The sequence below is a fragment of the Marmota marmota genome, unplaced genomic scaffold (genome assembly GCF_001458135.2).
Source record: "Marmota marmota marmota unplaced genomic scaffold, marMar, whole genome shotgun sequence".
Classification (NCBI taxonomy): domain Eukaryota; kingdom Metazoa; phylum Chordata; class Mammalia; order Rodentia; family Sciuridae; genus Marmota; species Marmota marmota.
In genome coordinates, this window is record NW_025999977.1 from 2,102,871 (window position 1) to 2,130,161 (window position 27,291).

Here is a 27,291-nt window from a genome sequence, read left to right on the forward strand (position 1 = left end):
AAGGATAGTGGGGCTCAAGGAAAGAGCCCAGACTATCCCTTGTTGTGGCAGGAAGTGTGTAAAGGTGACTGGGAGAGAGGAGTGTGTTCGTGGGGGGAGGGAGGATGTGTGTTGGGGCTGATAGGGGCTCAGCTCACTCGGAGTATGGTCCAGTCAGTTATTGTCAACTGGGCCTGTGTCTCTGTCCAAATGCTGGACCCACCTAGGACTTTCCAAAACTCTGCGGTCTTCCCACTCCAGGTATGTGGGATGCATCCTCCCAGACCACTGGCTCTCTCTGTTCTCTACCGCAGCCCCCCGTTCTCCCAGGACTCAGAGGACTTGGCGGCCCCTGGCTTCTTCCGCATATCACAGCCACAGCCAGGTCACATTTGAATTGTAATCCATCACCTCCCCTTTGTCGACTTGACACTTGATTGCAATGATGTCTGGTGACATTTTCTCCCACATAAAGAATAAAAGAGTTGGTTTCTCCGTTTCTGGGAAAGGCTCCCCCATTCTCCCAGTCACTGAGCCACGAAAGCTTGGCAGCGGGTCCCCAGCCTTCCTCACCTTCCTCCTCCAGGTCCCACCAGCCCCAGCACCCATCCACACTCCCATCCATGAGTCCCGGGGCACCTCTGGCCTTGCACCCCGCTCCCTTCCTGGCCCCATCCCCTCCCAGCTGATGCTCAGCCCCCACACTCCCACCTCCCTGCCTCAGGCCACCTGGTAGGCAGCCGCCAGATCTGTATTCACACAGCACTACACCAGGTGTGTGCGTCAGGCTCCCCGGGGCCAGCCGAGAACTCACTGCAGCCCCAGGCCCACCAGTGGTGCCCCTCCAGCTACCCTTTCATTCTTCCCTCCCCTGCCGCTCCATCTCCCTCTGCCCCAGAGGGTCACCTCACCCGTGGATTTCCACCCCAAACTCCTGATGGCCCCGATGGGCATTCTCCCTCTCCACCCTGACTGGCGCTCCCAAAGTTCAGTTCTGACCAGAGCGCACGGCTGCCCCACCCCCCACAGTGGCTCCCCCACAGCCCACTGAGGAGCACTCAGCTGCTGCCATCTGAGCTCTCTGCCCAGCTCTGTTTTCAGAAGCTCCTCTCTCCTGGCAGGGGTACTGTCAATCACAGAGCAGGGCCACGGACCCGGATGGCCAATCAGAACCCTCCATTCCCTCAGGTGCAGGGCCTGACTCAGGTACATGACCAGGTGGAGCCAGTCGCTTGGAGACTTTTATTAGCACTTTTGAGAAAGCAGCCCTCTGGGGTCTCCAGCAGGGAGGTGGGCTGTACTAGCTGATGGAGCAGGGCTTCGTGGGCTGTCACGAGGAGGTCAGCCTTTGGTCACCAGCATCATCTTTGCCACCAGGGAGACAGCCAGTATGAGATGAGGTCAAGGCAGGTGTGAGTCCTGGGGACACTGTGCGAACCTGGATCTCCTGCCACCCTGACGCCCTGCCTACCTCCTGGGTGCTTCCGGGCTAAGAGAGCCCATAAGCCCCCTTGTCTCTTTAGCCCATTGAGTTGAGTCTCCCTTTGATGGAAGCAAGTGCTGGTTACTCATGGTGTCTGCCTGGCCGAACCAGACCCCGCCTGACCGAGACCCAGGCCTTCCTGGAGGTCTTTTCCCACCATGCTCAGTTGGAGTCACGTGACTATCCCAGGCCCTGCCCAGTCCTGGGCCAGGCCCTTTCTGACTCAGGACAAAAGGGGTCACCAGACAGCAGCCCTGCCCCCTCCTACCTTGCTCCTGAGCTGGCCTGAGGACCAGTTCAGCAACCAGAGAGCCCAGGCTCTGCTGTCTCCCCTCAACCTCCCCAAGACTTGGCCCAGGAACTCGAGAGCACGCTTCCTCTGGATTCTCAGACATTATCTGACCAGTGGAGGGTTTCCGCTCCTCTTCCCATGGCTGGGCCTGGCTCACCATCATGGCCTGAGAGTGGCAGACTTCTGTTCACTCCCTCATGGCCACTGCTGGCTTCGACTCCCATCAGATCCTGGGCCCACCCGCTGCAGCCTCTCAGCCCTGGAGACTAGGCCACACCATGGCTATGTCCTTGGTGTCCATTAGACATACACAGGCACATGTGGCTGGCTTCCCATGGATGGCTTCATGTCCCATCAGCCAGTGCAGCTGTGAGACCTGCTCTCTGGGGTCCCAGCCAGAGCCCCCATGGGGGTCACATGCTCACAGCTCGATTTCAGAGGGGGCACCACAGTCAGGCCTCTTACTTCCACCCCTGGGAATCTGCAGGGCACAAGCTATATATCACTGGCCTGAGGGTCCCCACTCAGACTCTCCAGGATGCGTCTGCTCATCTCTTTGGGGGAGTCCATCACCCAGACTATGGGTAATCTTGAACTGATTCCAGTGCCACTGGTTGCAGAACTGCACTTTACAGGCTCAGGTGCTAAAGTTCATCTCTCCCCATGTACCTGAGAATCCTGTGAGCATAATCCCTGCCTCAGGACAACCAAGGGCATCCCAGGGTCATCCGACATCTCTAGCTACTACAGTGCCTTGGGCCTCCCACCTCCATGCCAACCAGCCTCTTTAAGAAGATCAGGGTCCCTTGGCTCCAGTCCTGGCAATCAGGTGATCAGAAGCGAAGGCCCCTCCCTCTCGACTACTTACTACTCAAAGAAGGAGAAAGAGACTATTTTATTTTAGGACAACCCCCAGACAGGATGACTGGCCAATGTCACATCCAAAAAAACAAAAAACTAACCTGGGGGCTCCCATGCCCCTCCCCCATCAGCCCCTGGAAAGCCCTGGGAAAGCAAGCCAGACCCCAGACAGGTGCAGCCCCACCTACCAGAGCCCCCTCGAGGGCAAACACAGCTGCTGGCCCCGTCTTCTCCAGTGGCTCCATGCGGCGGCGCCAGCGACGGCGGCGAAAAGCATCCGTCTTGCGATATTCGAGGTGGAACTTCCAGCCAAAGAGAGAGGCATACTCCCAGCCCTCGCCCTCCGCCTCCGCCTGCCTGTGCTGCACGAGAGAACAGGGCGGCTTAGAGGCCAGTTGCTAGGCCTGTGGGGCGTCCAGGACCCAGCTGTGCCTCCCCACAGACTCCCACAGCAGTGCAGACCAGGTAGGAAAACCTGGGAGGGCTGCCTGGAGGAGGGGGGCTTTGAGAAGCATCTGGAGCAACAAGACCTCTAGGTGAAAACATCAGGAGGGGAGAGGAGGCTCCGTGGCTGCAAGGAGAGCCCGCAGGAGGGGAAGGTGATGCAGCGGTGGTGGAAACCCTGGCTCTGGGGATGCTCACTGATTTGAATTAGGGGAGGGTTGCATAAATCCAGGGGTTTCTTGTCATTTCCTTTTTCTTCTCCATATTCCCAGCTTATAAAAATAGAAGTGGGCCTGTAGTTCAGAGGCAAAACAAAAATCCTGTTTCCCCAGGAGGTGGGATCCAGGCGAGCTGTGGAGACCCCCTGCACCTTGTTCCAAGAGGCCCCTCTCCCAGCCCCAGAGGAAATCTGGAAGCCTCTCGCCCCAGCTCCTGGGAGAAAGTAGCCTGAGGCTATCTAGAGCCACAAGCAGTGACAAAGGCCAGTCCTGGAGGTCAGCTGCCTCCCCTCCAGGAAGAAGGGAAGGCTAAGGGGTCTGGCCAGGCCCTACCTCTGACAACCAGCCCGTCAGGGAGAGCACTGTGTGCCTGGCTCACAGCAGCAGCAACAGCTAATTACCCAAACGCTTCTTCTCCCCAGACCCAGAGACATTCCTCTTTAGATTCTCGGCTCGAAAGAGAGGAAGGAACCTGGGTCATGCCAAAGGCTACATACACTTAGACTGGTGGAAGCCTGGGTTCTTGGGCCAAAATTCAAAAGTGCACTTGGGAAGGAAGGAGGGAGACCAGGAGGGTCCAGGGGAGGCAGGCACTGAGGCCATGCGGAACTTGGGCATCTGTGTGACTCTGGAGCAAGGGCATGTGTCATGTGTGCTCATACGTGTGCACTCTGGCCCTGTCTGTGTCCTGTGGGATGGGGTCCCGTCCTTGGGTACATGCTGACGGAGCCCATCCTTATCCCTTCACCATGCTCGCACCCTGCAATCAAGTCAGGTGGTTCCAAGTTCCCTGCAGCTGCCTGCTTAGAGCCTGCTAAGAGCCACCATGCTGGGGAGGTCTGTATCCCAGCATGCCCCAGCAGCCTTCAGCCAATGACAGACAGCTAGGAAGATGCCAATCCAGCCCCCTTGCCTGCCAGGTGAGGAGGATTTTGTGGTCCAACGTGGGCCCCTCCCCAAGGCACATCCTTTCCCCTCTCCCTCCTGAGAACACAGTCTTTAGGGACTGGAGCCAAAGCCATGTCATGGATTCTGCTTTTAGGAAGCTGTGCCTACTCCTGGGGTCGCTCTGCACCTGCTGGGGCTGCAGGGGAACCCTGTATGTGAACCCCTGGGGTAGGCTTGCTACGTGGATATGCTGTGTCTGTGGGATCTGCATACCTAGGTACTAGGAGTCATCTGTACATGTGCTGGATGTGATCACTGCGTGTGTTGGGTGTGATCTGTGAGCAGCTCCAATGAGTCCCAAGTGCCGACGCATGTCACATGCACACCTGCATGTATCTGTGTGCACACAGGTGTCTGCACCTGTACCCCAACCTCCTACAACCAGGAGTGCCTCTCCCAGTCCCCACCCCCCTACCAGCTCACCCTGTTCAGTGCTTCCATCTGGCTGAGGTCCCTCCTGCGCAGGCGGACCCAGCGCCGCCGTCGGTGTGTGTAGTACATCTTCTCTGCAGGGACCCAGTGCCTCGGCTTTCGGTCCGGAGGGATAGTGATGCTGTACTCCCAGCCTGGAGGAGGACACCAGTCACCCATTGCCCAATAATTCTCCATCTCTCCTGAGGCCATCTCTTCAACTAGGGCATGCTCACAGACTCAAGCAGCCAGTGACTCTTGGTCCTAATTTGTCACTTGAAGAGGAGATATACTACAGTGAAAGCCAGTGCCCCAGGCCAAGGGGCTCTGGCACTCAGTGGTCCTCACCAGCACACCTTGAGCTCACCAGGATGTGGGGGGCTCACCAGGCTGCAGAGGTGGCCTACCTTGTTCATCGACAGCCCGGTTGAGGTCCGTGGACCATTCCTCATCTTCCCACTTCCACCCCAGTGGGCACTCAATGTCATCCTTCGGAAGCACCTTCTCTCCATTCTAGGGACAAATCAGGAAAGGCAAGTGTGAGAAAATCAGACAGTCTTCAGCAGGGGCCCAGAAAAGAAGCCCCAGACAGAATGGCAGAGCCCCCGAGACCCATGTGACTCAGGACTCCTATTCTTCTAGAACCCAGAACATGGAGACTCAGCAGGTGCAAGCAGGACAGAAGATGTCCCAGTCTTCTCTGAGCCATGGACCCCTCCTGGGGCTCAGGGGACGGGTGGGGCAGCTTTCCCTAGAGTCCTGGACGGTTGGTCCACCTCCTTACCACATCAGTGTAGTTGTCACTCATGTAGATCCACTGGCCCCCAGGGAGCCGGGTCTGGTTCTCAAACACCTCCTCCACAAAGCTCAGGTGACCAGCATCAGCATCATGGAGCAAGCTATGGGGGAGGCCAGTCAGAGCCGCTGCTGAAGAGGCCCCCATCCGCCCATCACCTCCAGGAGAGCACCCTGCCTTGGCCAACCTGCACATCAGCCTCACTCCAAGACAGACAGAGGGGAGGGTGCAAGAGACCAGAGCAAAAGGAGACCCAGGGGCACCTCGTTCATGGCGAAAAGAATATATCATCCAAGATAAAGAAAGAGAGAGGGGGGCCAGTCAAAGGCACCAAAAGCTAGGTGGGTAGTTGAAGCACAACAGATAGTCCTAGAAATGTAAGGTGTTATCTAACTGCACACTTGGTCCGAGTGCTTGACTTTAGATTATATGTTATAATTTAATTTTTTTTTTTTAATTCCCAAACATCAACCCAACAGGAAGAGAGACAGGGGAAGAGGTAGAGATGGCAACGTGGATGGAGAAAGATGATGTCAATCTGGGAGGGACCCCTGGGGGAACATGTGAGCTGCCTGCAACCCAAGAATTATTACACGAGGAGCAGAAAGAGCTTGTCCATGGTGTCATGGAGCACAAGGCCAAGTCAAATGGGGGCTTCGTAATAAAGGGCCTTCTCGGTATTAGAGAGCTTCCAGAAGGAACACTGCATAGTGAGCCCAAGTCCTGGGACAGCCACAGTTCTAGTGACCAGTGTAGCAGGAGGCAGAGGAGTTGACAGAGCTGGGGACTCTGAAAGAAAGTTGCTGGGGCAGAGGGGACGGTGGCTGGCGGGCAGCCAACCCTCACAAGACTACCCTGCCCACAACTCACGTCTTTTCTGGACACACGAACCAATCTCCAGCCCAGGCCCAGCCAGCAGAGGGGCGGAAGCTGTCTTTGGGTAACTTGATCTTGCCCCTGACGTCAGAAAACTTGGGGTAGGTAAGGCCCGTGGTGCCCCAGTTCCCAACCAGGGCCAGCTTGGTCTGGTTCTCATACTGGAGGGAGAAAGAGAAGTACTTTGGGCTGCGGCAGGTCCCGCAGGTTCAGGGGGAGGCAGGGGCCAGGTGGTGGGCACTCACGGTTTCGGCAAAGACAGACAGCTTGCCCTCAGCAAACTGGTTGAACTCCTTCTCATCCACAGAAAGCCCAAACCAGAGCTTGACTCGTATCTGCACAGGCATCCGGGCCCCAGGTACCTTCTCCATTGGATACTAGGCAATACAGAAGGATAGAAACTCACATTCCCTTTCAGGATCAGGATGTCCCAACTGGGGTGGGGACTGGGGTCCTCCAGGTTTGGACATACCAGCTCAATAGCCCCTCAATGTTGACCAACGCCTGATGGACAACTTAGAATTTCAGGGAACTGGAATGTAGAAGAACTCTCTCCCCTGCCAAAATTCCTTCTCATCAAAGAAGACTACATTGTCCCCACCCAGGAGCTCTCTGCAAAGAGGGACCATGTCTACGTCAGGGTCCTTCATCTTCCCCTTCTCTCACAATTCCATTCTCCTCAATCCCATTGTCTTCAGAATAGCACTGTCTTATGGAATCTTCTGCTACAGTGGAAAATAGTTTCTATCTGCACTGTCCAATATGGTAGCCACAAGTCCCATGTGGCTAATGAGCACTTGAACTGTGGCTGGTGTGACTGAGGGATTGAATTATTTGATTTAATTAATTTAAATTTAAAGAGCCATATGTGGCTACCCTCTGAGACAGAAGAACCATTCTAGAATTTGTCTTTAAAGGAAACACAACGACACAGGCCTGGAAGAGGAAGAAATTAAGGCCATTTCATTTCGTTCTCAGTATTTCATATTTTAGCCAGACGTTAGTGTACCATCTAATATCCCTACATTTTCAAGTGCTTATCAGCATGTTAACCACTATTTACTGGTCTTCAAGTGCTTTTAATCCTGAAACCTTCAGACACTCTGCCAAAATTGAATAACCGCAATAACCCAACCTAAAAAAAAATAAACATTTTCTATGATCACTTCACCATTTGATTAAAGCCCAAAGTGAGATATGGAGTGAGAAACAGAAGTCTCTCACTCTTAGAATAAATAACACATGGTCCCCATACAGGAGGTGACACATGAAGTACCTAGGCCCCATGTGCATGAGCTCAGAAGAGTATGTCCTCTAGGACAGGGAGTCAAGAGAGAGAAACAGGAAGCTCTGGGGGTTCAGACGAAGAGTGGGAAGCCAAGGCCAAGGTCCCAGGCTGGTGGGGAGGGCTGGACCCCTAGCGGGAGTCAGTACAGGAAGGAGGCACAGGAAGTGGTGCTGGCCAGGCCTGGGCAGTGACCCTCTGCTTCTGTTCACCCTGGTGAAGCCTGAAGGAGCCCCTGATCCCACGTGTCACCCCCTGGAAACCTCCCCACAGCTGATGGCTTCAGCTGTCCTGTCCCAGAGGGTGGTTAGCTGCCTTTTCCCCTCCAAACCACCAGCCCCAGGGAGATGGCAGGAATGCCTGGCCCCCCTCCCCCACCTACCCCCAGCTCTCTCCCTTGCCCTCCCCCAGACAGGGCCAGCCTGCCCGACCCAAAATAGCAACAGCAAATAAAGAAATGTCTAGTTTGGGGCTCCTCTCCCTCTCTGCTGGTGCTCATTTTTTCCAACTTTGGTTTAAGTTAAGAAACACCAATGTTTTCTTGGTCTCTGCTGGCTGCCAACATTTTTGTAGAGCTTGCTCAGGAGCTACTGGCGGGGCTCATAAACTCAGTGGGGAAGACTTCGAGAAACAATTCTGTATCTTTTTTTTTTTTTTCCTTGCTTAGAATCAGGGAAAATTTTCAGTTTGCATTTGGCTGTGGCTACAGGGCCAAGAGGTCAGAGCCAGAACTCAATCTGTCCCAGGGAGGCCCCCAGGTGTGCCTCTGAGTCCACACCTCGACTCTCAGCACACAGCCTTCCCTGGCCAGCCCCCCAAATGGGGTCACTCCTCCATTTCCTCTCCTTTCTGCCCCATGAGCAGAGAACTGGCTTAGGAGGGAGATTCTTGGTCAGACCTAGAGGTTAGGATCACACAAGGACACGCCCCAGGTAACATATGAGCAGACTGTGGGGCAATCCCCTGCCACACACACACACACACACACACACACACACACACACACTTGGCAAAGCTGGCTTCTCCTCTGAAGTACCAATGACCCTACGTGCAGATACGCCCATCCCTGCCCATGGGTTGGCCTCTAATCCAGGTACCTGTGGAGCATGGGATCTCTACCACAGGAAAAGGGAAGAAGAGGGCAGACACTAATATCCATTGATCACCTAGGTGCAGCAAGGTCCATTACCTGGGTTATCTAATTCAGTCCTCAAAACCTATGAAGTTGATAGCCTTATTCTCATTATATAGGTGAGAAGAAAATGGGCAGTTCAGAGAGGTTAGGCAACCTGCCCAAGGCCACACAGAGTACTAGTCAGCCCTAGAAATAAGTGTACACGCTGCCCAGCTAAAGCCTATCATCTCCACCCACATAGGGAGCAATAAGAATGGCTGGCCAGTATATGAAGGGGTCAAGAGCACAGAGGGCTCTACTCAGAGGGTTCAAGGCTAAGGTTGATCAACAATGACTTACTGAAAGAGATGAGGTGGGAGGAGAGACGTGGGGAAGCAAAGGGGCTTTGGGAAGTTGGACCAGGCTGGGATAAAGGAGGCAGCTGAGGCTGGGTAGGCCCTGACTGCAGAGGGAACAGGAAGTGGTAGAGTAGGCCTGCTTCCTGGCCATTCAGCCTCTAGCAGGGCAGCCTGAATGGCAGCTTCACAGAGGGACCTTCCCCTTGGGCCTGCAGGGCCACAGCCCACGGGGGAATTGCCACTGTGTTCTGACTCAGAGGCCAAAAGACCTCTCCACAGTCCCCTGACCAAAGCAGCCTTGGCCCTGGGTCCCCACATTAACCCAGGAGGGTAGGTGGCCCCTCCCCAAACACTCGCTCACCTCCCTATCACCAAGGCTGGTGGGTCCCCAAGAGAAGATGTGGAGGGAGCAGGCTGGGGTGCTGGAAGAGGAGGAAAGGAAGGAGAGGGCAGGCTGGGTGAGACTGAGGGCAGGAGTCTTTGCTCCCTCTGAGGGTTCTGAGTCACAGGCACAACCCAAGCCCCAGACACCAGCCTTCCCAGCAGTGAAGAACTTGAACCCCAGTATGGCTCCCGCTGGAGTAGGGGGGTGGCATCATGCAGGGTGTGCAGCCAGGTCTGTGCCAGGATGTGGACGGCTGGTGGCCAGGCCCTCTCTACAAGGGACCTGCCCTACAGGGCAAGAACAGCCTCAGAGATCTGCAACCCGCCCTCACAGCCTGGGACCACAGACTCCTCTTCATTCATTCCCAGGGTCCCATGATTCCAGCTCCAGCGTTCGCACCTTCTAGACCATAAGCACGGATTCTGGGGACTTTGTGAGGGACAGAGGAAAAACAAAAGTCATTTTGACCAAAGCGCCTTCTCTTCCAGGACCAGAACCCCAGGTCCAGGAACAGGAAAGGGATGAAGTAGGAGGAAAGCTTTGAACTGAGAAGTGCAATCATGACCTGGAGAGAGGAAAACTCACTTTCAGAAAAATGGTCTGCAGCTTCCCACAATTCTTGCCACAGTAGCTGGCCCCGCGCCGGGAGAAGAGGACTTCGTGGGCCGGCACCCGCTGGTAGGCTACACGCTTGTCTCCCTGCAGCATCCAGATGATGACGTCCGGCAAGCTGTTCTGGGGCTGGAGAAAAGGTGGCCGTCAGGGTGGCTGGCCACAGTGACCAGTGACATGCCCAAGCCCACACTTCACAGTGGCACAGCACTGTGAGCTGACCTCTGACCCAGAGGCCAAAAGACCTCTCCTCAGCAGCCTCCATCCACACACCACCCACTCCTGGACTTCCCCTTGACCTCCAGGGCGGGCTGAGTCTCCAGCGGCTCGCATCCCCCAGAGGACAGGGCATGAGGCTGCCCCCAGCTCCCACCGGAAGCAGAACACAGGTTTCCAGGAAGAGTCACTCCTGCCTGGAGCCAGAGCTTCAGTTCTTATGTCCCATCTACTGGGCAGATGTTCTTGGGGATGAGTATTACACTTAAGGGACCAGACTCCCCTTCCTCAATCCAGAGGGCAACAGCAAATCCAGAGAAGGTGCACATCTTCCCAGAGGGCACTCCTCCCTCTAACAGGGGACCTTTGAGGCCTGGTCTGGAACAGAAGGACTAACTTGGAACAGAAGGGTCAGGCTCTGAGCCCTGGAGGCTTCTAGCCATGAGGGACAACTGCCCGTTGCACACTCTGGAGAAAGCACTGGTTGGGAAAGGGTCCATCTGCTTCCAAGGATGGTGAGCCACGGGGCTGGCTCTCTACCCAGGTCTGTTGCTGAAAGTCCATGCTCCTGGGGCACTCACTAACCTGTCACATGCACTGTTTCACTTAATCCCTGCAACAGCCCAGGAGGCAGGAAGGGCTTCCCCATTTGACAGGTACGGAAATTCGGGCTTAGAGAGGTTAGGAGACAACTCAGGTTTTTCTGCCTCCAGATATGTGTTCCCAACCACCATGCCAGGGGTTCAAAGTGTGTCCCCCAGGCACAGCAGGAGTTCCCAGGATCTTGTTAGAAACACAAATTCTCAGGCTCCATCCCAGACCTGGGGTGAAGGGGTCAGGAACTCTAGAGCTTCTGATGCATACACAAGTCTGAGCAGAGCTCTCCCTCCAGCTCCCTTACAGTAAGAGCTCCCATTTGACCTTAATCCTCCCTGCTATATTCTAATCTGTGCTCTGTTCAGCATCAGCCTAGGGCAAGATTATAGATGCAGCCAGAGACCAAACCTCAGGATGGTCCCCACCACTGTGAGAGGCTGGTCAATGGCTGAGACACACAGCATGTCCCCAAGGAACTGGCCACGTGTCGTCAGGCCACCCAGGGAGGCATCCAGGGCCCAGCACCCCTTCCTAAACAGCCTTCCCCACTTCCCCTTGACAACCTGCTGCTCCAGAAGGCCCTCTGGCAGCCTGCTCTTCTGGAGGCATCCCTTCTCACCACCTCCATCTCCTACCTAGGGATCCCACATGGCTCTGGTCAGAGTGGGCAGCAGCTGTGTCTGCCCATGACCTGTAAGCAGATCCTTCTCATTCTCAACAAACCCCTCCCTGGCTTGCCTGCTTGCCCAGGAACTCAGTTGATAACATCTGGCCTCACAGACCAGGGGAAGGGTATGCATGTGGGGAAAGGGTGCCCCAAAGATAAACTGGAGCCAATTCTAAGATACAACAAAGTTCAGAGTTACAGCAATCCATCCTCCCCAGGCCTGGGGCTCAAAGGCATCTAGGAGAGCAGGAAACACTGGACCTGTGAGAGGCAGGTTGGAAACCAGGTACAGACAGGTACTGGTTGGCAGGAAGAAGTCAGGTCCCTGGGGAAGCAGGGACCTAGAGCCAAACACCCTGAATTCTAGTTCTAGCACTGTCTCTACCATCCTTTAGTGGGTTGGGGGCATTTATTGACTACCTACTATATACCTGGCTCTGTGCTGTGCCCCATAACACCCAGAATCCTGTTGTATCCTCTCTTCTTCTTCTGCAAATGCCTATATTGAGTCTCAAAGAGATTGGGTCCTCTGCCTAAGGTCTCCCCCCAGCAGTGGAGCCAAGGTTGGATCATGCTTCGGACAGTGCCCACCCCCCACACCCAGTTCCAATGTTCCAGGCAACAGGACAGCAAAGGAAAGCAGCACCCTGCAGGGTTAACTACCTCCTCTGCCAGGACACGGAGACGCAGGAGCCAGTCCTCAGCCTGCTCCAGGGCAGCAGAGAGCTCAATTTGCCCAAGCTTCAGGGCCAGTGCAGCCTCAGTGATTTGGCTCAGGTGGCGGGTACGCAGTCGGAACAGGTACTGGTCCAGGTGGGTGGCAGAAGGTATCTCATGGACATCACTCAGGGGCTGGCTGTGAGAGACAGAAGGCCAAAGCTGCCCCAAGTCCAAGCACACATATGTGTGTACACACAAGTACACACGTGCACAGCCCCACAAGAGAAGGCCTGTCTGCACAGCGCCTTCTCCAGCCTCATCCACATGAACGACTCCCTCTGTGACCCTCAGCTCCTCCAGGAAGCTTCCCCAACCTTGTCTGCCCTCCTACCTCCCATTCCGAAGCCTAAAGCCCTTTATTCTGGGGCCACCTGTTTGGGGCTCACCCTCAACCCCTTGTCTGATGAGTGCTTTTGCCTGTCCCCTCGCCACAGGTGACTGCAAGCTCTCAGAGGACCAGAGAGTCTGCATCCTGTCCCTGCATCCTCCTAGGCAGAGGCCCCAACACTAAGTTGCCCTACACTGAAACAAATCGTTTCTGCGTTGTGCACACACTTTCTCCAAGAAAGAAATTTATGAACCCCTGACAAGCCACTGCAGACGCCGTGGGGAGGCCCGCCACCAATAATACAGATGTGTCCACCCGGGGCGGCCCACAACACCCCTCCCAGACGCTCTGCCTGGGGAAGCTTTAGGAGACATGGTGGGGCTACATGCAGCCCTCAAAACACAGCCCTGAGCCCCAAGTGTGGAGTTAGGTTTAAACTCAACCTTGCTTGGAAGCAAAGAACTCTGACATGCGCACGCATACATACACCCACTTCCCGCAGGGGCTCCCTAAAAGTCCTTCCTAGGGCTGCTCCACACCACTCCCAAGTCTCAGGTCCCTCCACCAGCAAGGGTCACGCAGGATCGGATCGAGTGGTGGCGTCTGTGTGCTCTTACACCAAGGAGACCCCCTCCTGCCAGTCCCTGCTGGAGCATGGGGGTGCCCCGCCCCCACCCCACCCCCGGGCGAGCCCTTGACTCCCCAACAGGACATTAGTCAAAGCCGCCAGGTCTGCTCCCACCGCTCGCTTGCAGCGCCCCCTCCTACTCCCCTCCCCGCAGCGTCTCGACTCCCGGCTCCCGGCTGATTTATTTTTCTGCCAATTTCCCCGAGCTATGCAGAACCAATTACCGCCGGAGCGCAGCGGCACCGCCGCCGCCAGATCCACCACTCTGGCAGCCCTCGGCGCACTACATTTTTCCTGTTATTTTTTTTAATTGAATTTTTAGGGTGGGGGGGAGCAGGAGGCGAACTCCTTCTCGGGGAAACTTAAGCCCCGGGGCCTGTCTCAGGTCACGTACTGCACACCCTGTAGTAATATAATATTTACTGCCCCGAGGGTGCCGCGGACGGGGCTGCCCGGGCCGGCTGGCCGGGTGAGGCCCCGGAGCGGGGCTGGGGGCGGCGGGCGACAGGGTAGGAGAGCCGCAAGCCAACCGGGGTGATTTATGCGCCCAGCCTGGGTCGGAAGCTGGGAGGGACTGTGCTACAGACCACCAGAGGGAGATTTTCATGGAAGCCCCAGCCTGGCCAAGATCCGCGAGAAGCAGGCGGGACCCGTGAGCGCCACTAACAAGATGCTCCCATCCTGGGAAAGCCCAAGGCAGGGGGTACAGAAAGAAGGGGAGACAGGCAAGACGAGGCAATGGGATGCTGCACCCCAGCCTTAAAACAATGGCAGACGCCCTGCTACCTCTGGCTGACTTGGAAATCAACATCTAGTGGCCCTGAGCGCAAGGATCTGCTAGGAGGAGACCAGAGCTGGCTGCTCACAAGTTGCTGGCTGCCTGCCCCTGCAGGACCAAGTGGGTGACTGTAGGGGAACAGCCACCAGGAAGGGAGTGTGCAGCCTGAGAGATGAACTGGCTTGGGGTCGTTCCTTTCACTCAGCAATGGTGCTGCTGGGCCTCAGCTGAGCTGAAGACTACCCAAAGAGGAGATCCCGCCCTGCTCTCTCTCTAGGGGAGAAACCTGAGAGGGGTCTCAAGTCCCACAGAGCAGCCTATAGAGTCAGGAGTCCCTCCTGGAAGATGTGGTTCCCACCTGCACCTTGGAGAGCCACAGGAGCTAGTCAGGCCCAGCTGAGTGGGAAGAGCTTTGGACACAGAGGCAAGGAGAACATGTATGGTTGGGGAGGGGGTGCACAGAGATGCAAAAGGATGGGGATCCATGAGGCAGATGGTGGGGACAGAGAGGGGTGCTCACTAGGATGAGGGCTGAGACTTTCTCTGAAGTGTAGTAGGAGCCACTTCGGGGCTGCAGAGGAGGTGGGCATGGCACCATCCTGAAGACAATAAGTGAGGAGGCTGGAGGGGAAGAAAAGAAGGAGGAGGTGGAGAGGCAGAGTGACGACTAGTGGGGGGAGAGAGGAAGGGGGACACTCAGAGCTGGCCCAAGTACCCAGCATGGTTTCTGGGAATGATGAATCCAGAAGAAGACACAAGGGGTGGGGTGATAAAGTGTGCCCAGGGCCTGTACAGCCACAGACACAGCATAGCTGTTGGGGCCATGGGTCTAGAGGTCAGAGGAAAAGGCTGGCCAGAAAGAACAAAGTGGACACCGTTAGCCCAGAGAGACAGCTGGCTGGGCCTGAGCTGGAACAAGGGGCGCTGATGCTGGAGATGTGGGCAGGGCCGCTGAGAGACTCGGCGAGCAGCTGTGGTCAGCCCTGGCACCCTGGCTTGGGCACGAGGTAGCTGGATACCTTGCTTGTCAGCTGGGTCTGTGCCCAGTGGCAGAGCAGGAGGAAGGCCTCTCACTGAGGCCCCGAGGCTGCTCTGTAACATCAGGGGATGCCTGAAGGAATCAGTCCTGAGGCCTGGAATTCCTCCTCTGGAGACCCACTTGTGTGCATTCCCAGGAGGGTGGGAACCCAGCTCCCCTCCCAAGCTCTTGAGCTGACACCAATATCCCTGGAAGGACCTGGCCACCCTGCTACCCCCAGGGTAGAAACTCCAAGGGCCAGATACGGCAGAAGTGTTTTCAGCCAAATCCTCCAAAGAGCAGAGTTCAGAGGAGGGCACTTAAGGCAGTCCAGGACCTGGGTCTCAAATGTTCCAGGCACCGTAGACCTGCCAAGGTCTGCCCCTCCTGAGTCAGGAGGAGCACTACAGGGAAAACTCTAGCCCTGCCCCCCAGCCCCCAGGCTGTGCTGTGGGGCACATTCTGCAGGTGTGGGCTGGTGGGGTACACCTGTGAGCCCACCCCACAGCTGCAGCCCACCCCTGTGCCGACCATGCCTTGCATGCCCTGCCAGCTCATCTCATCTTCCTCCTCCCAGACCCCAAGCCAGGTTCCCCACAGATGTCCCCTGCACACGGCCTGTCCTGATACCTCATCGCCCCTCTGCCTGCTTCTCTTCCCGCTGACTTCCTCAGAGAATGGCCCCAACACCCACACAGCTGCCCTGACCAGAGCAGGGGTCCTTTCTGGACCCTTCTTTGGCCTCCATATCCAATCCACTGTCAAATTCTGTCCATGATAGGACAGCACATCAAGGGGCTCCCCCGCATTCGTGACATGTCAATCTGGGCAGGTTGATCAACCTCCCCGTGACTCAGTTTCCTCATGGGTAAGATGGGGATCGTTCTGCTTCCTACTGTGATGATTAATACATGTGCAATTCCTTAGAATAGTGCCTGGCACGACACGAGGCTGTCATCACAGTGCCTCCTAGAGTGTCCTTGCTGCCCTCTGCTTCCCTTGGGCCCCACCTATCCCAGCCTAGGACCTCAGTGGCCTTGTCACAACTCACCCACACAGCCTTATGTCCACTCTCCCTTCACCTGGTCCCCCAGCACCCACTTGTCACCACCACCACCACTCCATCCTCATCCTGAACGAACATCCGAATCCCAGCACTTATCGCCAGCCACCTGAGCTCCAGCAGGCCCCTAAGGCCCACCTCGTGGGGCATCAGCTTCTCCCTCACGCCCCTGCAGGCAGCCTGGTTCCAGCTTCTGAAGTTCAGGCTTCTGAGTCTCTGCTTGGGCAGTCCCTCTCCTCCCCCTCTAGGTTCACACGGGCCAGCCCTGCTCTGGGAAGCTTCCCTGAATGGGATCTGTTGGAATTAGATGCACCTGCTCGGAGCTGCCACAGCGCGGGCTCTCCCTCCCCGGCACGCTCACTTCATGTTTCATTTTTGCATCCATCACCCCCCCGGAGGGCTGACATTGCGCCTTGTCAATGTGCTTGGCACTCAGCCTGCCAGGCTTCCAGAAGTTTCGAGGAATGGATGAATGACCTGTCTGGAATTCCACCCGCCCGCGTGAGGGGGAGTGTCTTTGGGGTAACACTTTGATAAAGACACACTTCCTAACCAGAGTATAGAGGACCAGAAGGGGCGCTGTGGCAAGCGGCACGGTTGCCAGGGTCCCCCGCCCAGGAGCCGTTCTCTAATACATTCAACAGGACTCTACAGCCAGGTTGGGGAGGGTGATGAGTGAGGCCCAGAGGGGGAGGGGCACAGGTGACATTTGCACATACTCACACTTAACCCCTCAGAAAGGAGAAGGGCAACTGCTTATTAAGTCCATTTAACAGCTGAGAAACTGAGGTCCGGAGAAGTGGCGCTACCAAAAGTCACAAAGCTAGTTAAAGGGGCCAGGGCCTAAGTCTCCAGCCATCTCTTCTTCTTAACAATAATGACAGCTACCATGATTAAGTTCTTCCTAACTTCCTGGCACTTTGTCTACTAGATATTATAAAGTTATTATAAAGTTAGTTATTCTTCATGGTAAGTTGAAGTTCAAAGCTCCCTTTGGAGTGCTCCCCTAAACCCAGCCAGCAGTTGAAAAGATGCTGGGATGTGTCCCCTCTGCTGGGCCTTGGCACCTCTGTTCTCCATCACTCCCAAGACCCCCTCTTCCTGAAGTTGACAATCAGTCGTGTCAATAGAAGGCTAAACAGAAACTGTGGTCCCGATCTGGCCTTGGGGGAAGGAGGGGTGCCGTCCCCCCCACCCCCACCCCCGCCACTCCCCGCCCCCACCCTCCACCAGCTTCTCCTGGAGATTCCATCAGGGAAATAAGAGGTCGGGGATCAGAGACACAATGCTCCCCATTCAGGTGAGCAGGGCCGCCCCCACCCACAGCTGCCGCTGCTGCCGGGAGATTTATGACCTGCTCTAAATGTCACCTTTTCAACTCCCCGCGCTGACTCTACCACCTTTGGACTCAGCACGGGCCGGACTGCTGGCCAAGCGTGGCTGGGAGACGTGCGGCCACTCACTGCCACACACGAACACTCCCAGGGAACTGGCCCTGCTGAGCCAGGGGAGGCAGGCGCCATGGGCATCAGGTACCCCCTACCTGCAGTCTGCGATGAGCTCATCCATCAGCTGAGTCACCAGGGAGTCCATGTCCTCAGTGGAACACTGGGCCTTCAGGGCCAGGTGGACCTGCTCCAGGCCAGCTTCCTGTGGAACAGGCAGGCAAGGGTCAGGAGTGTCACCATGGAACAGAAAGTATATACTGGACCCAACCCCCAGGCCCTGAACCAAAAAGGATTAAACAGAGAAAGCAGAGCCCAGACCCAACCAACCAGCACTGGCCTGGCCCAAGAACCTTCCAGGATTCTCCACAATTCCCAAGGTGGAAACTTCAGCCTCACACAGACACGAGAAGCTCACGTGCTCTCAGGGGCCGTCAATGGATATGAATGCAGCCTCTCCTCACCCAGCACCTTCAAGCCAGGTCTGACTTCCCATGGTCCTCTCTGAGCCTGGAACCTCTTTCCTTTGAAGATTCTACTACTGACTCCCAGGAGCAGTTCAGCTACCTCCAATCACGGGGAGGGCTTCTCCAAACCCCCATGGCCTGGACTTTGGCTGAACTGCATCTGGCCCCCTCCTGGCACTCTTCCCCAGACCTCTCCATGAGTTCAGCCCCAAGCCAAGAGGTGAAGATTGTTCTTGGAATACGTTGTCAGGCCCAGGTCTGTCCCTCAGTCCACCATACATCCCTCCCCATCCATCAGCCTTCTTGACGTGTCCTTTGGCCCAGCACCACCAGCCTAAGGATGGACACTAGATAGATAGAAAACACAGTCCCTGCTCTCTTGAAGTCTGCAGACAATGACAAATCAGAACAGTTGGCTCTTGTTCCGTGTCAACTCTGAATTCTCCTCCTCTTGGTCTTTGCTGGTCTTCCTTCCCCCTAGAACCACCAGTCTCAAGGAAGTGATAGGCACTATGGCGGCTCACCTTGGCCTGCACTCCTTCCAGTCCCTCTTTCCACCTGTGCTCATCCACAGATATGCCCAGGCCTCTCCAATCCCCTTCTCCCCTCCCTTGGCCTCTGTCCTCTTATGATTGACTCTCCTCAACTCCTGGCTGAGCACCAGGCCCACAGCCCCCAGCACATGCAGACAGCCTCCCTCCTCACCTCCAGAACAGAACCTGCCACCCACCCCTGTACGCTGCTCTTCTCCCTGCTTCCCAGTTCCCCAGCCACCAAAGTCACTGCTTGGTGTTTCATCTCCCCAAATCCAAGAAGCCACCAAGGCCTTGTAGCCCAGGTCCTGCAATTGCCCCTCGAAGGTCGTCTCCTTCCCATGGCCTCATCATCCTCCTAGGGCCCCAGCAGAGCTCCACTTCCCTTGTCTCCCCACTGGACAGGGGCCCCTCGAGTGCCTGCGACACCTCCCAGTGCTCCCTGGCGGCTCTCCTCTGAGCCCCAAGCCTCTCCCTCTGCCACCCTGAAGCTTCAGGGTGAGAGGCTCGTGGGGCCCTCACCCTCCTTTACCACACCAACCTCCTGAGGATGGGGCAGCTCCCTGTTCACTTTGAGTTTCTGGCTTCTAGCAAGAAGTTTCTAGCACCAGCTCTTGTGTGTGCTGAGTCAAAAGGCATCCAACATGGACCAGTGCTGAGCTCTGTCCTTCTCAGCCCTTTCCTGTCTGTCTGTCTGTCTGTCTCTCCCCCTCCCTCTCTCTTTCTCTGTTTCCTCCCACATCAGACTGGTGCTTCCCAGGACTGTTGTGACCTCCTCTTCTCAGCATGTAGGACAGGACCACAAGCCTAACTTTGCAGGACACAGAGAGGACAAAAGGCCCTAAAATTCACTGGGCATAGTAGTGTGTGTGTGTGTGCGTGTGCGCGCGTGCGCACACGCACACACGCACGCACACATACGCAGACACACTGCCAGTGGACAAGTCTGCAGACACCCAGGGCAGGGCAGGGGCCATGCACACGGCTTAGGGCAGGCCTCCACTTACCAGTCGGTCAGCGATCCTGAGCAGCTGGTTCTGAGACTCCACTCTGTGGCTAATGTCCTCCCAGTAGGATGACAGCACCACCACAGGCTTCACGTTGCCCCAGGGTAAGTAGTAGTAGTGGCACCCTGGAGGCCAGAGGAGGTTGAGTACTGGGCAGAAGCCAAGGGCAGGTGGCACACAGCTCTGCAGAGCTCAGACTCCCGGACACTCAGAGCTGCAACTGGCATCATTGGGAAGGGGACCAAGGGTGGGAGGGAGACAGGTGCCTGTTCCCCCTTCCCTCCTAAGAACCCCCTTGAACACACAGGGTGTGATCTGTGTTCCCCAACATCCAAACCAGCTGCCTGAGCTGTGGTTCCCTGGGGCTCCTTAGCACATCAAACAGAGGGGTGGTTAGCACAGCCCTGCAGGGAAATCCCAGCCCACATCTCCCAAGTCTCCAAGCCAAGCTCAGCAGACTCCGAATGATGTATAATGATCTGGTTGGGTCGGGATCAGTGAAGCACAGCTGCTCCAGGAGTCGGGCTGTGGGCTCTGACAGCGGGGCCCCACCTGCAGGGGCACCGCGGGAGGCAGCACAGGCAGCAGAGCTGGGGTCACCCCAAACAGTCTGCCAGGGCCGGTGCCTGGAGCCTCCCGCAGCCTTGCACAGGAGGCAGGACTCGGGGTGCGGCCCCTGCTCTATGATCCGGGTCTCATCCAGGAGCCAAATCTCGGGCCTCACCGTCAAAGACCGCCCGGCTGAACTGGGTGGTGGAGGCCAGCGGCAGGCAGGTGGTGTCGAACTTGTTCCCATAGTTCCCAATGCTGACCTCAAACTGGATGGCGTCGTCCACGTCCTGCAGCATGGAAGCCGAGTAGAAGGCGGCAAAGAGGGAGTACTTGCGCCTCCGGAGGTACTTCTGAGGGCAGAGAGCGGGCAGGAGGGTCACGATGAAGACACCCAAGGTAGAGGAGGGTCACGTGTCTGGCAGGCCCTGGCCATGACCACCACCCGGAGACTCCTGGCTGGACTGATGACGGGCAAATCAGTCCAACTCAGAAACAGCATCCAGATTTGGTTACTGACTGAACAAACGCATGCCAGGTCTGTGTGTCTGGCCACATTTCCCCAATAAGATCTGCTCCCCCAAGGTCATGCTGCTCCTTAATCCGAACCAGCAGCAACGGCATCACCACGTCAGCCGAGCAAGGGCTCCCGCGGTGCCCCTCGGGGGCAGCCTGGAACCTCCCCCGCCACTCAGTGAGCTGAACGCTCTAAACCACCAGGTCACTGCCCAGAGCTCCTGCCCCTCGCCACTCAGGGTCCCCACCACGCCAGCCAGCTCTGCGGCACTCTCGGCCACAGGCTTGGGAGCAGTGAATCTCACTGTCCTCTCTGGGAACAGGGCTGAGGACATGGTAGGCACTCAGTCACATGTGACTTGAACCAACGTGACTCTTTGATTCCCTTCATGGCAGAGCGAAGAAGGATTAAACTGCTATAAGGTTTTAGGAGAATGTTGAGAGCAAGTGCTTCTTGCATGCATACATTGATTCACTTGTCCCCACAATCTTGTCATTATTATGCCCACCTTACAGAGAGGAAAACTGATACAGCTGGTAAGTGGTACAGCCAGGACTCATGGGCCAGTTCTACCATTGGTTGCTCTGATATATCTGAGCCTCAGTTTCCTCCTCTATAAAATGGAGGCAATAACAACCGAGCCCTCACGGGGTTCTGGGAAGACTTAAGGACATCAGAAGGATCGCTAACACGATATCTGACACATGGTCATTGTTTAGTTGACTTCAAAGCTATGTCTACATCATTATCATAGAACATCATCTCATTTTGCATTGAGCTCTGGGCTTTCCATATATTTTCATTTATCTTCTTTAAGCTGCTGAACATTCCTCCCAGGGCGCAGGGTAGGTGTTGAATGATTCCCAGTTGACACCTGAGATGCTGAGGCCCAGAGAGGTGAAGGCCCGATGAGCATGAGGCAGAACTGAGTCCTCCCTCTGCCATGACACCCAGTTGGTCACCTTGCCCTGTCTGTCCCCAGCAGGGACCCGCCCTTCTCCCAGAGTGCCCCTCACCTCCACCCGGAGAATGTCGTCTGCGGCGAGGTCCTCCACCTTCTGCTCACTGTGCTGCTCTACCAGCTTGGTCTCCAGGGACACCAGAAGCCGGCCTCGGTAGGCCACACCTTCCCCCTGTGAGGGGAGGTCAGGTCACAAAAATGAGGGGTCAAGGGGGAGGGAGGAAGGGAAGGAAAGGGGGACAATCTAGCACCCAGTTCATCTCCTAGGAGATTCCTGAGCCAACCCATGACAGCAGGTGAGGATGTCACGGCCCAGAGAGTTCAGGGACTGTGCCAAGTCACTGAGCAGATTGGTTGTGCCAGCCTCCAATCAACCCCAGGGAGTGTGGCCTGAGTGTCTAAGGGACCGGGACAGTGAAAAGATCAGAGCGCTCCTGAGGCACAGGCAGAGGGGGACACGCAGGAAGAAGGAGCTAGGACCGGGCCAGACAGAAGGAGAATTCTCTGAAGAGATGCCTGCTGACCCTGGAGTCTAGGCTGGGCCTAGCTGCTGCAGGCCAGGCTGGAAGACCCCCACAGGCCAGCCTGGGCACCCGAGGGGCCTGGGGACCTGGTGCTCCAGCAGCTCACCTTGCCAATGTTGAGCTCTGCATATGGGTCCGGGAAGCCTGTGAACTCCCTGGGGCTCCCATAGAGGTTCACGTAGCAGGGCCCGAAGGTGGGGAGGAAGCCCAGATTGTCATCCACTGGAAGACAGAAGCAGGGATCAGAGGCGCCGGCCCCGTGGGGCTTTCTAGGGCTCAACCCAGCCACCTTCAGACCTGAGCCCATCCCTGGCCCTCAGTTTCCTCACATGCACCAGATGCAGCCACTATAAATACATAAACAATAATAGCACTAGACCTAACTGTCACGGGAGGCACAAAGGAGGTCCCAGAGTCTCAGGACCAGAGAAGCCGTCTCTCAGGGTCCTGTGAAAGGCCCCACTAGAGGTCTCTCCTCCATAGTGTAGCCCCCAGACACAAGCCCCTGTGTCCTGATGGCCTTGATTCATCCCAGGATCCCCTCCCCCACACACACACACACACACGATGCAATGAACAATTTTTAAGTGGAGCAGGTCAGAGGAGCCTTAGGGAGAGAATAAACAATGAGGGGAAATCTGTCCTCCACATCATCCCCATCCTTTTCTGGAGGCTTTTATTAATGTCACTTTCTGGTCCATAGCTCCATTTCTCAGGCTGGGACTCTGAAAACCCTGCAAGCCCTCTGTCCCTTTCAGAGAAAGGGGGGAAGAGGACATTCCCAGAATGCCAAAGGTGGGCAGCAGGGCTAGGACCATCTGGGATGACCCTGTCCACACAAGGATGGGCCAAGAAAAGACAATAAAAATGGCCTTAGCAAAAGAGCACCTGGAGCCAACCTAAGGTGTGCACTGTAAGACCCTGGGGGTGAGGGAGGGCAGTGACAGGCAGGAGCCAGGCCCACCCCTCAGCCAGGAGCACCCTCCACACCCTCCCTCTCCAGACCCCAGCACACACAGGGCTCTGGCTCTGAGAACCAAAGTAGGAGGTCTTGCAAAATGAAGCTCACATGAACATGACTAGTCATTTGTGCTGATGGTCTTGATCATGATCTACCTGTGAGCTCCATTTCTAGAGTTTTTCACTCCCTCTGGCTTCCTCCCAGTCCCTGAGACACTTTGCACTCCACCTGGACCACTGAAGCCCCATGCCTGCCCTAACCCCTCACTGCCAGCCCCAGCCCCAGCCCCGCAGTAGTAGGAAGGGGTCTGGGAGGGTAGGAAGAAATTGCTTTTAAGACATTCCAAGCAATTTACATGTTCAACCCGAGGTGAGAGGTAACCACCTGTGGTAAGCTCCAGACCCCCAACCCCATCTCATGCAAATCAGAGAATTCCCCGGTCTCCAACACCCTCACCCCTCCAGCAAAAAGACACCCAAGACCCCAAGCCCTTGTGGTCCCCTAGGTGACAGCAACATACGGTCTGTGGCTCGCGGAGGCTTGACCACACCTGCAGGCTCCTCTGAAGCATAAAGAAATGGAAAAGGGGTTAGGATGGGCACGGCTGGGTGAAGGAATGGTTACATGAACAGGCACGTGGATGGACAGACGGCAGACAGGTGGAAAGACAGCTCCTAAGTGGGAAAGAGACGTGGCCCCAGGCTCCAGCTGAGCCCAGCCATGAGTTTGTCACAGACTAAGCCATCACCAGCCCCACCCCAGCCAGACATAGCCCCTAGGACCACAGTGAGCCCTCGGAAAAGTGGACCCAAAACATGATTAATATGTTCAGCATGATTCAATGTATTCAAGAAATAATATTTTTACTTTAATAATAAAATATGCTTTTCTATATTATAGCCAGATGAGTGAGAAATACCTACTACCGACATAAAGAAAGAGCAAGGGAAACATGAAGGGATCAGAGTGAGGCCACAAGGCACACCCAGGACTCCAAACCCAACAGGCAGGTTGACACTAGGGACCAGCGGCTGAGCAGTGGTGTTTTAAGGCACAACATCTCCACCTAGTGGTCACTTCCAGTATTGCCACTGAAGATAAGAGTTGCGTTTTCACAACAGGGGAGCCTGGGGATCTGGCTTCTGGCACCTTCTGCTTCCAAGAAAGCATGGTGACAGATGCTGTTCACTAGCTGAAGGCTCTGCACACTTTGGTGTGCCCATAAATATTGGTAACTGATTCTAGAAATAGAAGCAAGGAGGGAAATGCTTTGGCTCTCGGTATCCATCACTCATTTCTGGGCAGGTATGAGATACCCCAGGGGAATGAGCAGCCTCAGTCTTCTTCCACCACTGACTCTCCTTAATTTCTGCCCTTTCCTATACTCTGATATTCCTTTTCTTTTCTTCTTATTTTTTCCCCTTCTCCAATCAGCAAAACTGTACCTACGAGTCTGAGGTCATGACCAAGCCTAGAGACATGTTAGTGAACTTGGGGATGATTTTCAGGCATTGCTCACCTTTACCAATTACTCTTCTCCAAAAAAAAAAAAAAAAAAACCTGTTGCTATTTTCCTATAGATTCAAGGGTTAAGCAAAATGTTGTAAATAAGCAGACAGAGAAAGAAAGGAGAGGAGAGGAATGTGGATGCCCAGAAAAGAGGACAGGGCTAACCAAGTGAGGCCAGAGGCACAGGGAGGGTGAGTCCAGTCCCTCCATGGCCAGGTCTCAGCTTCAAATGCCCGCTGGAAGAAAATCCAAGTTCATGGTCCTTTGAATATCCACAGGAATCAGCTTTCATTAGTGAAAGAGCCAGGCCTCTGGCCACAGGGGAGCAAGGTGACCTCGGCAAGATGACCTCCTCAGGCACAGCTATGGTCCAAGAAGAATAGTGGCCAGGGACCCCCGGAAGGAAACAGACTTCCACTTTAAGCTAGTTGCAAATGATTATGAACAGATCCAGCCAGTTATCTCAGGCTGATGAGGCCAAGGTCATATTTCCAATCCCCGGGTGCTTCTTGCAGAGGTAAACTTGGTTTCCTACCCACAAACTGGCTTGCAAACTGGTTCCCAGCCAGACACAGATGTCCCCCAAATTCTACAAGCCACCTGAACTACACATGCCTCTGGTGGCCAGGAGGACTAAGCACTCCTTTTCATTCATCCATTTGTTCATTCAGCGAGGCTAATCAGGCACCATGCTAGACACTGGGAGTATGTAACAAGACATAGCCCTGCTGACATCTGAGGCCAGTGATTCCTAACTTGAGGGCAGGTCACAGGTCTCTGGGTGCTACAACTCATCCCAGGTTTTCTCCCCTGTGTCTGCAGACAGCTCATAAAGTCAAGGGCAGGGTGGCCGGAGAGCCCGCCCAAGACAAAGCTTCTATTTAGTCCTCTCATCATCCTTGTGCCAAAACACAAGTGTTTTGGTGTGTTTTCTCTGATCCCAGGGAACTAGGACCTGGAAGTCCCATAGCACAGATGAATACTCCCAGTTTTGTGGCCTGAGCAGCAAAGCCCAACTCCCTCACCTGGAGGAAACTGAAAAAGACAGAGCATCCCTCCCTGCCCAGTGAACCACAAGCCCTACAAGCCACAGCCCTGCAGACAGTCCCAAGGGACACACATGTACCCTGGAGAAGTCGAGGCCATTACCTGCAGCTGGCCTGCCAGTTCCCTCTGCCTCTCGGCACACCTCCAAGCCCATGGCATTTGGCTGCCTGACACTCGCCTGAGCCAGGCAAGAGGAGAAACCAAAAACTGCTGGGAAATCGACATCATCTACGTTCCAAAGACAAGAAGAAACTAACTTGGGGTTTCTTAGCCATGGAAAAAACTGTAGGATTCGAGTGCTATTTATACAGCATGATTCTCACATGTGTAAAGTTATCAAGAACTCCATGTAGGTTTCACAGGTCTCACGTGACTGTGACCTTTTGAAAGAACTGCCGCGTCTAAGGAAAGCACTCCCTTTGAAAAAAAAAAAAAAAAAAGATTTTTCCTTGGTGCACAGGGTCCAAGGAATACTTTGGTGTGCCCAGGCAAACTCATGGCAGAAGTACTTAAGAGGTTAGTGTTCGGTCCTGTCCTCACTGGGAATAAAAACAGGAATACAAAAACAAAAACTCCTAACTGAACCGAATCATCTGGGGAAACATGAAGTGGGGGAATGCGGAGAAGAAGTTTTTAGAGTTCAGTTTGGTTTGGGTTTTGAAAGCTGTAAGGAAATCAAGTGTGGTGAATCACCCAGATGTGCAAGAACCCCGTGAGGAGGAGAGAAATAGTACAAAAGAACTAAAGAGAAAGTGGGAAGGGCATGTTCTTTTTTTTTAGTATTTATTTTTTAGCTTTAGGTGGACACAATATCTTTCTTTTATTTTTATGTGGTGCTGAGGATCGAACCCAGTGCCTCACGCATGCCAGGCGAGCTCGCTACCACTTGAGCCACATCCCCAGCCCGTGGGAAGGCCATGTTCTGAGGGGGTTGGGGGACAAGCAAAGAAGCTGAACAGGAAACCAGGCAAGTGCTAAGTTTCAGGACTTCAGAGAAGCTCAGGACTCAGAAAGAGAGCCACCTCCAGAAAGGGACATCCTAGAAACTGAGCAGTCCCAAGAATAGCCTAGTTCAACCAATCAGTTTAACTCTTTTATTGTCACATAGATCAAGCTATTTAACTATATATTTAAAACCCAGTTGGCTGGTTGCAAAAAAGATTCTCCTTCATTTCCAGAATAATCTGGGAGGAGATGGTCCTGCTCTTGGAAACCTCCCTGAAGCACCCTGGGTTGCCTGTGACTGGAGCGCCATCTAGTGGCCACATAAACACCTTTCTTGCCTTCCCATTAAAACAGTCGAGATGTCAAGTTTTTCGAGTTCTTTATGTATTCTGAATATTAATCCCTTGTCTAAGGAGCAGGTGGCAAAGATCTACTCCCATTCTGTAGGCTCTCTCTTCACATCTTAATATTTCCCTTTGCTGTGCAGAAGCTTTTTAATTTGATGCCATCCCACTTATTGATTCTTGGTTTTATTTCTTGGACTTTAGGAATCTTGTTAAGGAATTCGGGGCCTGTGCCAAGTGTAAGCCTATTGTGTTTTCTTCTAGCATGCAGAGTTTATGATGTAATTCTTAGGTCTTTGAGTTGATTTGTGCAGGTTAAGAGACAAGGATCAAGTTTTACTATTCTACTAATGGATATTAGTTTTCTCAGCACCATTTGTTTAAAAGGCTATCTTTTCTCCAAA

The 27,291-nt window shown here is 54.8% G+C and overlaps 1 protein-coding gene across 24 annotated transcripts in view; it reads right to left on the reverse strand.

Annotated features, from left to right (window-relative positions):
• The window catches only part of Dysf (dysferlin), a 208,332-nt gene that overhangs the window by 98,161 nt on the left and 82,880 nt on the right, over window positions 1-27,291 (reverse strand). For 15 of the 24 annotated variants that reach the window (XM_015479532.2, XM_015479526.2, XM_015479524.2 and 12 more), the window contains 14 exons: window positions 23,563-23,604; window positions 22,188-22,303; window positions 21,613-21,729; window positions 20,255-20,432; window positions 19,531-19,655; window positions 17,622-17,728; window positions 12,207-12,399; window positions 10,037-10,192; window positions 6,554-6,685; window positions 6,303-6,469; window positions 5,421-5,535; window positions 5,044-5,149; window positions 4,649-4,791; window positions 2,804-2,977 (listed from right to left, as the gene is read on the reverse strand). In XM_015479532.2, coding sequence (XP_015335018.1) covers window positions 2,804-2,977; window positions 4,649-4,791; window positions 5,044-5,149; window positions 5,421-5,535; window positions 6,303-6,469; window positions 6,554-6,685; window positions 10,037-10,192; window positions 12,207-12,399; window positions 17,622-17,728; window positions 19,531-19,655; window positions 20,255-20,432; window positions 21,613-21,729; window positions 22,188-22,303; window positions 23,563-23,604 — 1,871 coding nt within the window. The remainder of the gene's footprint in view (window positions 1-2,803; window positions 2,978-4,648; window positions 4,792-5,043; window positions 5,150-5,420; window positions 5,536-6,302; window positions 6,470-6,553; window positions 6,686-10,036; window positions 10,193-12,206; window positions 12,400-17,621; window positions 17,729-19,530; window positions 19,656-20,254; window positions 20,433-21,612; window positions 21,730-22,187; window positions 22,304-23,562; window positions 23,605-27,291) is intronic. The other 9 variants (XM_015479534.2, XM_015479530.2, XM_015479528.2 and 6 more) reach the window with 1 other exon arrangement.